Source organism: Grus americana, chromosome 14, assembly GCF_028858705.1.
Source record: "Grus americana isolate bGruAme1 chromosome 14, bGruAme1.mat, whole genome shotgun sequence".
Lineage (NCBI taxonomy): Eukaryota > Metazoa > Chordata > Aves > Gruiformes > Gruidae > Grus > Grus americana.
This window is the reverse complement of record NC_072865.1, coordinates 11,420,700-11,431,433: the sequence shown is the minus strand read 5'-3', so window position 1 is coordinate 11,431,433 and position 10,734 is coordinate 11,420,700. Positions and strand designations below refer to the sequence as shown.

Below are 10,734 nucleotides of genomic sequence, written 5' to 3'. Positions count from 1 at the left end.
CCCCCGGAAGGGCTCATGGCTAGTAAGGAACTAACCAGTTCCCCCGGCCCAGTCAGCTGGTGCCCAGAGCTGCCCCGCACAGGGCCGGTCAGCGGTGGGGCCGCGGGGAGAACCCGGACAGCACCCACCACTCCTCGGGCTGCTGTCTGCTGCGGCCACGAAACCGGCCTTCGAGTTCGCGGCCCGTGCTTCAGCGGGGGCCGAGGGCAGGAGGGGGAAGACGCGGCACCGGGGAGGCGGTTGTGGGAGAAGCAAAGGGGCCGTTGCGTTGCCTCCCCTCATGCTGTTCCCCAGTCTCTGCACGCCGGCACCGGCCGTCCTGCCTGCTGCTGAGGGGTGCGGGCCTGGCCGCCCAGGAACCGCGGGGGGGTGTTGGGTGTAAAACCGCGCAGCTTATGGCGCTACCTGCGCTTGTCACGGCGCGTGCTGCTTTGGGCCCGTTTTAGCACGCGGGGCAGGACCCTCAGCCGCTAATAAACCGCCTTTTCATGCTCTTACCCCGTGTACGAGGGAACCTTTCCTGTGTAAGACCGGCAGCGCCGCGGGAGCGCGCTACGCGTTCTTCGGCACGGGCGGCCCGTTGAGAGGACGGGCCGCTCGCCACGCCGCGGTGGTTCGGGGCCCGCGGGCCGGCTGTGCGCTCCTCGCGCCCGCAGGGGGCGCCCGCGGGCCGGGAGGCGGGGCCTCGGCCTCCCCCTCCCCTGCCAAGATGGCGGCGGCCGCTTGCGTGCCCGTGCGGGTCTGCCACCAGGAGATCGTCAAGTTTGACCTGGAGATCAAGGCGGCCGTGCAGGTACCGCCGCCCGTCTCCGCGGCGGGTCCCCCCTGACAGGGCTGCGGGGCGGCCGCCGTCCTGCGCGGGGAGCCCCGGCCGGGCTGGGCGATGCTCGCCGCGGGCCGCGCTAACCGGGCCGTTGTCTTCCAGGACATCCGGGACTGCCCGGGGCCGCTCAGCGCCCTCACGGAGCTCAACGCTGCCGTGAAGGAGAAGTTCCGCCACCTCCGCGGCCGCATCCAGGTGAGGCGACCGGCCTTTGCCGCAGGCCCGCACCGTGCGGCCTGTCCTCGGGCTGGTGGGGGGTGCCCGGCCGTGGGGCCGTTAGTTTATCGGATCAGTCTGCTCTTAATTCACTCCTGGCCGGGGTGGGGTGTGCGAGTTGCAGCAGTTGTTGATCACGTTTTCGTGTTTCTGCTTGCCGTCCAAGGAGCTCGAACAGATGGCGAAGGAGCAAGATAAAGAGTCAGAGAAACAAGCCCTGCTGCGGGAAGTGGAAAACCACAAGAAACAAATGCTCAGGTGGGTCGGTGCTATTTACAGGTCCCCTGTAACTAGAGATCATCTGACTTCTGTACAGCGTCTTTCGGATCCTGTTTTGCACATATGGTCGCTGACATGATGCTGTTTTGCACAAGACCAAGAGAGAGAGGATCGGGGCGGAAAGAGTCAGACTCCCTTCTCCATCCTCTCTCGTGTCCTTTCTCCCTAACCATGGTCTGTCGCTTTGGGCAGTTGAGGATGTAAGTATGTGGCCTGAGAGTCTGTCATTTGGCAGCTGCACGGTGTGCTTCTTCCCTTGCTCCATAAATGATGCACTTAGGAGAAATGAGAGGACAGTATATTGTTACTCTGTGGTGTAATATAAAGTCCATGCACGTATCTGGGGTGCTCGGTTATAGTCGTGACTGCTTTGTGAAAATTGTTTTCTTTTGCAAGGTATTACGACACTGTACTCTTGTGATTTCAGCAATCAGGCAGCTTGGAGAAAGGCAAATCTGGCTTGCAAAATTGCTATTGACAACTCTGAGAAAGATCAGCTGCTGCAGGGAAGAGACTCCTTAAGACAAAGGTATTAAACCATCCCACTGTATGATCTGAGACTTACACAGTGCATGCTATATTCACTAGGTTTAAATGGAAGTGACATAATGTTTTTGAGTTACTTAATTGTATGTGGAACATAGCTTTGCTTTTATGAGCGCATTTACCTTTTGTGGAGATGTAAACTCTTAAGGATTGTGATAATTTCAGATTTTCTTGGCATTGGCATGTCTAAGCAGAAAAGAGGATAAAATATAGCCTTCATAGTTTTTCTGATCATCTTTTATATTAATTCCAATCAGGGTCATAAACAAGTAATGGATCATTATGCAAGCTGTTTTCATATGCAAAACTGGATGTAAGCTTGTGTAATTTCTGTATTGAAAAGTTGGCTTATTTAGTATCGTGAAGCAGCAAATGAGATACAAACTATCTTGGGTATCAGTACTTCCATGCCAGCTCATGAAGTTGTACAGTCATGGATGAATAACTGGTGAAATGTGGGCCTCTGTGAGATTCTGAGCCACTAGTAGTTGTTTTGGCTCATGACTTTAATATTTTGTGATTATTTTTTAATTGTTTAGTGAAGGTAATCTGAGTTTCTCGTGCAGTAAAAACTGATTGTGTGTTTTGTATGTTGGCAGAGATGTTTGGTGCCATTCTGTTCCAAGCTCCCTGGCAGCGGCATTTTCCTGCAGTACCCAAAGACATAATTTTATCCCTTCCTGCTTTACTTCTTCCCTTTCTTTTTCAGGAAGACCACAAAGGAAAGTCTGGCAGAGAGTGCAAGTAACATCACAGAGAGTCTGATGGGCATTAGCAGGATGATGTCACAGCAAGTCCAGCAGAGTGAGGAGACTGTGCAAACCCTAGGTACAGGTGTTACTTCAGTGTTTGGGTACGGGTTGGATGGTTAAAGCGCCTTTCACCAGTTTTGTGAGGATGGGGGGAGGCAAACTGACATGGGTTGGAGCACAGTGGGAACCTGCTTTGCTGTGGAACTTACTACGATGACAACTAAAGGACTGTCCAGCAGAACTCCTCTAGCAGTTGGACATAGATAATAATAACACACGTTGTGTGGAGCTGTTGGCTAGAGGTTCTGTTTCGTGATTATAAGTAAATGAGGAAGAGGGGGCAGGATGAGGAGCTCTTGTTTTAGCTTCATGTAAAAGTAATTGTAAAAGCAATGTGAGTTCACACAGTGCTGAGAGTGTGTTTGGTGTTTCTCTGTGCTGCTGTCCTGGCATGCGTTTGGTAATAGCAGAGAAATTAAAGCGTAGGTACAAGTCCATACACAAAGGAAACATAAGGCTGAAGACTGTTGTCACCCGGTCTCCAGCTGGGATGACTAAGAGACGAGGAGATCAAGTGACTTGAACCCAAGGTCACCTGCTCTGTCAGCAGTGCATCAGGGACTGTGAAACCAAGATTTCACCCAGTTCTTTGGCATAGACTCCTAGGACAATAAATCAAGTGACCTGTCAGAACTTGTGATTCATGAAGCATTTAGAAGTTGGATCTGTGTTGCCTTGGCCTCTTAGTAGCTGTGCTTTTGGGCAGAAGAGAAAACAGTTTAAAGACGTGGATAAATAACACAACTTTTGCCCTCCTTGTTTTCTGCCCCCGTCTGGGGATGGCAGCTGGGCACGGTTTGTTCATGCACAAGTAGCATGTTTCCTCTCCCATTAAAAAGACAGTTTGGCAGACACTTTTTCACCCTGTTTCTGACTGAACAGCACTTGGAGTTCATCAAGGGAAAAACGATCAAAGGTCATTTACAAAACCCAGCTGCAAACTCTGAACCAGTAGTTAAATTTCCTTTTTTTCGGAGCAAGTCCTTTCCTAGTATGCAGTGAATACATGCGGCTGTGAAGCAGGGAAACTCTGCTTTGCCATTAACGATGGAAAACAAGTTTTCTATTTTCACTTGGATCAAAATGCCTCTTTAAGATGGGATGTAATGGTTTGCAAAATATGACAGACATATTTCTACTGTGCTTGTTTTTGTGAACCAGACAACATCCTTGGAGTTTGACCTTTCTTTAATCAATCGGTTCAGTATAGAGTGATATATCAGCATTCACTGTCTTACAGGGTATGCATTCTGTAATATAAGAAAAAGGGGACTCCTGGGCTTTTGCTTTAATTTAATAATTTGAAAGGAGGAAGGTTGAGGAGTTTGGGGTGTTTGCTTGTTTGTTTTCTCACAGGGAAAGAGAAATTGAAGGGGACCGATGAGACCAACCAATACACTTTTGCTCTAGTTGATTTTCTCTTTTTTATTAGGACAAAAAAACCCAAAAGTATTATGTTTGTCAAAAATAACTATTAAAAATTGTTTCAATTGTTTGAGCTGAATAACTAAGGATCTGTTACTGCTGCATGCTGCTTTTTCACTTTCTGCAACCCTATTTCAATTATGCTGATTTACTGCTCTGGCTTGAGGGAACAGTTTCAGTTGTGTAATTAACATGTTCAAATATCGACCTGTCCTGCTGCTAGAACTGATGCTGATAGTGATTTCTCTCTCTTAGATCGGTGGTTTTAGCACCATTCTTACTTCACTCTCCTTCCAGCGAGCTCTCAGGTAGCACTGACTTTGTTCATAAAAAACGTGAACTAGATTTGGTCTGGTAACGTAAAAATTAAAAAGTCAGGAGTAGGACGTAGGGCCTTTAAACCACTTGGTACTCTAATTTTGCTTTGCGTTTTTCCTTAGCACATCAGGACTACTGAGTTGTGAAAGCTTCTGCAAGAACAGTCTGCATTTGTCTTACCTATAAGTCATTTGTCATACCCATAACGGTTGGACTTGATGATCTTTAAGTTTTTTTCCAACCAAAACTATTCTATGATTCTATGTATTGCCAAATATTCCATGCTTATATCCTTTGCTGTATATTCTTAAAGCACAACCAGCTGAATTTTTTTTTCCCCCCCCTTAATTTCAGCCAATTCTTCACGAACCATCCTGGAAGCAAATGAAGAATTTAAATCCATGTCTGGGACAATTCAGTTGGGGCGAAAGCTAATAACGAAGTACAATCGCAGGGAACTGACGGACAAGCTGCTAATCTTTCTCGCCCTTGCCTTATTCCTGGCCACGGTGCTCTATATCTTGAAAAAAAGACTCTTTCCGTTTTTGTAAAATTCCAAAGCTAAACTGAACTATTACAAAAGATCAGAAAGAGATGGCATCGTAACGGTAGGGCTTTTAAATAAAATACTAAAGGGATATTGCAATAGCTGAAAGAGCACTGGAGCAGGCATGACTTTATGCTGTCCCCATAGAGCATGTGACCTGCCTAAGAAGAGCTTAAATGAGCACGAGTCGGGAAGAAGCAGGTAGATCGAGGTATGGAAAGAAGAAATACCAATTTGCCTGTAGGTTTTGGGAACCAGACAAACACTTGAGGAACCAGGCACTCAGAGGTGCCAATCTTAACTTTCAACCTCTCTTCATTTTGCCTTGACATTAACTTTTGTCAGTGGCTTGGACTGGAAGCTGCTTTGACATCTGTGTGTGAGGTGCTGAGAGTAAGAGGAAGGATGGAAGACAGAAACTCAAATACATTCCGTTAATAAACTATTTATTGTATCCATGTAAACTGAGTTTTGTTTAAAAACAAAATCTAATGGATTGAAAGAGCCTGAATAACTTCCAGTGTAAAAATTCTGCTTAATACTTAACAGCAGCGGTTGCTTATGCATTGTTTTTGTCTGGGAGCATAGCACTCATGCGGTCTGGCTCTGTTCCTCTGGCCGTGGGAGGGCTCTGACCAAAGCAAAAATGGGAGCCCCATTTGTTACTATTAATTTGCACGATATATTTGAGAATTACGTTGCCAGTCTGTTGAAATCAAAAGCCTTTTTGTGCCTTTTCTTTATAAAATTCCACTTAATACTTTATATTTGCAAAATATTGTCAAGTTGTACATTCAAAAGTTTTTCTTGCTCATACTGTTGATCTTTGCTCAGTTAGTAAAATCTTTCATAATTACTACCTTCCCTCTCTCTTGTGTTTTAGTAATGGGAGTTTATTTGCTTTAATAACATAAATACCAACCTGCCACACTCCATGTAGCACCTTGAAGTAACAAAAACAGTAAAGCAATATTCTTAAAACTGATGTTGTCTTCCCCTCCAGAAATTGCTTCATTGCTTCTTCAGAGCTGACTGGTAAAGTTGACATTCTGTTTAGGAAATTCTCACAGAATGGTTAAATACTGCCTTAATTTAGTAGCTAGACGTGAACTTGTTTAAAAGGCAAGGCTATGTATATCCTAAGAAATATGGCATCAAGTAAAGTGCAGTATATAAGTTTATGTGAAATTTGAAGCTAGGTTACCATTGTAGTTAATTCTCAATAGTACATTTAGAGGAAGGAGGTGAGCAGCGGATTATCTTCTCATTGTCATAGTCATTTACTAGGTCTCATCAGTGGGTCTCAGCAATTTACGCTTTTGCCAGCAGCTGCTACAAGCTTGGTTAAAGACTTGCAGTAGGTTGTAATTATCCAAACCAGTGTACAGGACAGCTGACATGGTAATTATGTAACTGTGTGCATCAACAATAAAAATTGGAATTTGTAATCTAGTTCAAAATCAAGGGCTCTGCCTGAAGAGTTGATACACGAGCCTTTCTTCCTGGTGCAGTAAAAAGGGATTTGGAAACTGCACCAGGAGTGGTACATCTCGCAGAGGGCACTACCGCATGGGAGCCGTGCGTATTCTTGCCTTGGAAGTCCTGTAACACGCAGACTAGATGGAATGGATGTGGCTTTTACTGTATCGTCTATTCATTGTAGTTCAGTGGAGCCTTCCTCATGGCCTGTCCTGAGATGCAGAATTGCACAGATTGAAATAAGTCGACAATGTGCACATTCCAGTTTTGAATAAGAGAAATTACTTGGTTTAAAAAAGATATATAGCATAAAGTCAACACGTGTGCTTTTTAATAATAATAAAAGCCTTGCTTTGGAAGAAGTGTTCTGAGGAGCAGACCGCTAACCAAGGAGAGCGTTGGGTAGTCTGCAGGTTGGGGCTACAGCAGAGCAAGTTTCATCCAGCCCAGGGCTACGGCTGCTGCGTTCACACCTCTCGCCTCTAGCGTCGGGCTCCTGCCCTCTCAGGAGCCACTCGTCCCTGTGCCCCTCCACACGGATGTGTACAAACATACATAAAAGTGTGTCCACCTGTCCCCCAGTCTTGGAAAATATGGCTTTAAATATGTTAATATTTAAGACATGAAGATTATTTAGATTATAACTACATTTCAAATGAATTCCTGTGCAGCAGTTCCTGTTTTCCAAATCAGCAGTGCAGTGCTGTTTTATGCAACTTCAGTCAATAAAATTCTCTTTTTATGGACTACTTACTGCTCCTAGGCCAGATGTAGCAGCGCGGCTTTATTCTTTTCAGCCAGCTTGAAAACAGTCTTGTCTTTCTGAAACATGGGACCTGCAGGTGGCCGAACACTAGCTGCCTCAGTATTTCCTCCCTGGTGTGGATGCAATATAAAAATAGGTTGTTGCTAATCTCTGAGATACTGGGACGCTAAACAGAGGAGAGAGCTCTGCTGTAAGCAGTGATGCAGCACGACCGTCTCCAGGAAGTTTCACTGGGTTTATCTTTGTGACGTGCTCCCGTCAGAACATAGATCAAGCTTAAAAAAAGCAGCAGCATTCTCACAGTGCTGAGAATGTCAGTAAAATTTGGTTTAAAGGGGTGATCTTTTTGGGTGGGGATTTTAATGTAGCAATTTGGGGGAAAATAAAAGGTTTGTTGCTGAATGTCTTGGGTTTTGCTTTGTTCTCATCTTGTTACTGAAATTTTAGCTTTCAGACCTTGACCTGCTGGAACACTCTGAGAGCAAAAAATAACTTTTAAGGACCTTCCTTATGACATTTTCTTTCTCTTGTATCCGGATTTTGTAAAAAAAAAAAAAAAATCTAGTCCTTTTGTAAACATACCTACCTGCTCTGTATAAACTGACTGTCAATTTACAGTCCTTAGAGACGAGGGAAATAAGTGAAAAAAGATCAAGGACAACTGGACCTTTTGGGAGGGGGGAAGATTAGAAATTCTCCCTGGGATGCAGTGGGTCGATCTGCAGCACTTGGTACTTGAACTGTTTCCTTCTGCAGGCAGCCAGAAAGCATCCAGGCTCCTGATGGGCCACAGACCTGAAAAGAATCAGTGCAGACAGCGAGATAAATGCTATTTCCTCTTTGGGCTAAGAAGGGTGATCTGGTGAAGCACCATCTCTAACGTGCAGGGCCAGCCACCCGAAGTGGTGCCTCAGTAGACACCCTGCCTTGGTGGTTGGGTGCTGGAGCAGAGCCAGAGCTGGTGGTAGGTGCCTTGGAGCTCTCCTGGGCAGGGGGATGCTCAATCAGCCCAGACAGCCTGCAGCTGGGGACAGCTGAGTGGGTGTGCTCAAACATCCTCCCTCCAGGCTGCAGCATGTGCTCTGGCTTGCTCCTTACCTACAGACCTTGTTCCTGGCTTGAAGGTAGGTCTCTATCTGAGCTTTTGAGTAACTGAGTGGGAACATTGCTATGGGAAGAGGAGGTGGTTGTGCTTGGCTTTTTTGTCCAAAACCTGCAATGTTAATCCAGGGAGCGTAGAAAGTTGGGCCTGTGCAGTTCTGTGTCTACAGGGGGATTTATGCTTGCATCTTCTGCCTTCTGGGCAGCCCAGTAATCTCTGTGAGCACCTCTGAATGTGAAGGTGGGGTTTGAATTGTGCAGCGTGGTGTGTCTCAGGGTCTTGCTTCTGCTGCATGCCTGAGGTTGTGTTGTGAAGGATGAAAACTAGCATCACACCAATTTATTTGAAAAGGAGTAGTGTTTTCTTAGGTGCTTCATCCTCCAAGTTTGCCCTGATAAGTGCAGGAGACCCATCAGGGATGGTGAGAAGAGGATGGCCTCTGCTTCTTCTCCCCTTCTGGGTTCAGGCATGACTTGGGGGCAAGGGTTGGAGCTCCAGGACTGCACAAGGTGTTTGGAGAGCTTTAGAGTAAGAAAGAGCTCCACAGACACATTCAGGGCTGCATTGTACACAAGTGAAAGCCAACAGGAATGCTCCTGTTGCTACCTGGACCACTCCTCTCCGCCAGGCAGCGGGTATCAGATGCGGTCACTGCAACCTGATAGTGGGGTTCTTTGTCACAAAACAGTTGCAGTGAAAATCTTTTTCTTTCAAGGAATAATGCTTCTTTAAAACAAGGAGCAAGGAACTACTGCAAACTTAAAAAGGGACTGAAATCTCCCTGTCCTGGAGTTCAGGGGCTGAGGCATGCAGCTGGTAGCAATCAAACAGCTGTCGGTTAATGAACTCCTCATCAGCTGAGTGGTGGTTAACTGCCTGTAAGGGGGCTCAAGCCATGTGAAGGACCGTTGGTGTTTTGCTGTGCAGCTGGAGCCATTTAGGGATGAGGATGGGGGAGTTCTGATGCCTCAGCAGATTCAGATGTTAGTTATTAAAGAGCTTGCTGGTTTGTGAGAGTCCATGTGGAGTCCTGCCTGTGGAGTTCAGCCCACTGAGATCAGTTTGCTTTTTCTGAACACCTGTGGAGAAGGGCAAAATGGCTGGAAGGTGGCCCTGGGTGTGTCAGGAGCCAGGCAGTGCTCTCGGATATTTAGCCGTGTTGCAGCACGTGGTTAGCGGGCTGTGGATGCAGATGTGATCCTGGTCTCCATTCCTATGTGGCCGTGGTGGAAAGCCCGTGGGCAGGAGCAGCTGCCTGCTGGGTTTCCATGTTGCCGTAGCTGGGATTGTGGGCATCTCCCCGGTACGTCCCTGAGGTGTGCAGCCTGAAGGTCGCTTCCTGAGCATTTACTTAGGTGTATGTTTTCAAGTAAAGTCACCTTTTAGTGATTGCAATGAAATACGGGTCTGAGGGAAAGAATTGGAAACGGTTTTAACGTGTCATAACTGTGCTGAAAAGACATATTTGATTTGACTTGTAATTATTTGGTTATTGGTGATAGCCTCGGCAAATACAGAAATATTACAGGATAACTTGCTGTGGGAAAATAAGTGTATGTTCTCCCCCCTAATAATTAAGGGGAAATGCAGTGTGTATTTGAAGTTCTGCTTTTGAAATGCTTTCCACATAACTGGCTTTACCAAAACAGAAGGGTGAATTCATAGCTTGGAAGTTTCTAAAAATGTCTCTGCCAAACGTGCACGGCTGCTATCGCATGCCAAGTGGTCCAGAGCAAGTCAGGCTGGAATCTTTGGGGGCTGAGAATATCCAGGGGGCATGTGCATACTTGTCTGCAAATATGTGGGGCTCTTCTTTGGAAGGGGGGGGGGAAATCAGCTTAATATTGCTTTGCCTTCCTATTTGTAATGGTGTGATTCCACCAGAAGAGCAATCTTAAGCAAATATTTTAGTGAGATGTGCTTTTGTGATTGTACATTACTGCGAAGTGCACCAAGCCCTTCGTGTACATGGTGGCTGAGTGCCTGCTCGCTCTCTGTCCCTTACAGGTGTGATCGGTGTTCTCCAAGTAGGCAGCAGGTGCTGTGTACTGCAACCAAATGCACTCGGCGCTGCCAGGGCAGAGCGGCAGCCAGAGTATGGGTGGTCGTGATGCTCTGTGGTATAAATGCCAACTATCCACCCATTAATTTTTTCTAATTGCTGAAAGATCGATGTAATTCTTTCTCTGAGAGTAGCTGGTGAGAATGGGAACCTTGCTTCAAAACTTAGCCCTTTTAATAGGGCTGGAAGTTTGCTCCACTGTAGTTATTCAGTTTCCCCGGTTGTCTGTGTTTATCAGAGTCACAGACCAGTTGAGGTTGGCAGGGACCTCTGGAGTCCATCTGGTCCAAGCCCCTGCTTGAGCAAGGCCGCCCACAGCCAGTTGCCCAGGACCATGTCCAGATGGCTTCCGAATATCT

The 10,734-nt window shown here is 46.6% G+C and overlaps 1 protein-coding gene across 2 annotated transcripts; it reads left to right on the top strand.

The window, feature by feature from the left end:
- Positions 1-602: 602 nt before the first annotated feature.
- Positions 603-5,826, top strand: BNIP1 (BCL2 interacting protein 1). Of its 2 annotated transcripts, none has more exons than XM_054842234.1 (6): positions 603-793; positions 926-1,018; positions 1,209-1,297; positions 1,746-1,847; positions 2,574-2,692; positions 4,774-5,826. In XM_054842234.1, exons 1-6 carry the CDS (start codon positions 710-712, stop codon positions 4,968-4,970), a joined length of 684 nt encoding a protein of 227 aa, XP_054698209.1. In that variant the 5' UTR covers positions 603-709; the 3' UTR covers positions 4,971-5,826. The 2 variants fall into 2 exon arrangements, with proteins under 2 accessions (XP_054698209.1, XP_054698208.1); XM_054842233.1 differs by having other exon boundaries at positions 649-793; positions 1,206-1,297.
- Positions 5,827-10,734: the final 4,908 nt, after the last annotated feature.

Excerpts from the sequence above, each read along its gene's own strand:
- BNIP1 (XM_054842233.1), top strand. The coding sequence starts at position 710 with ATGGCGGCGGCCGCTTGCGTGCCCGTGCGGGTCTGCCACCAGGAGATC. Across the intron at positions 1,298-1,745 it reads CACAAGAAACAAATGCTCAG|CAATCAGGCAGCTTGGAGAA; the intron begins GTGGGTCGGTGC and ends TTGTGATTTCAG. Across the intron at positions 1,848-2,573 it reads AGAGACTCCTTAAGACAAAG|GAAGACCACAAAGGAAAGTC; the intron begins GTATTAAACCAT and ends TTTCTTTTTCAG.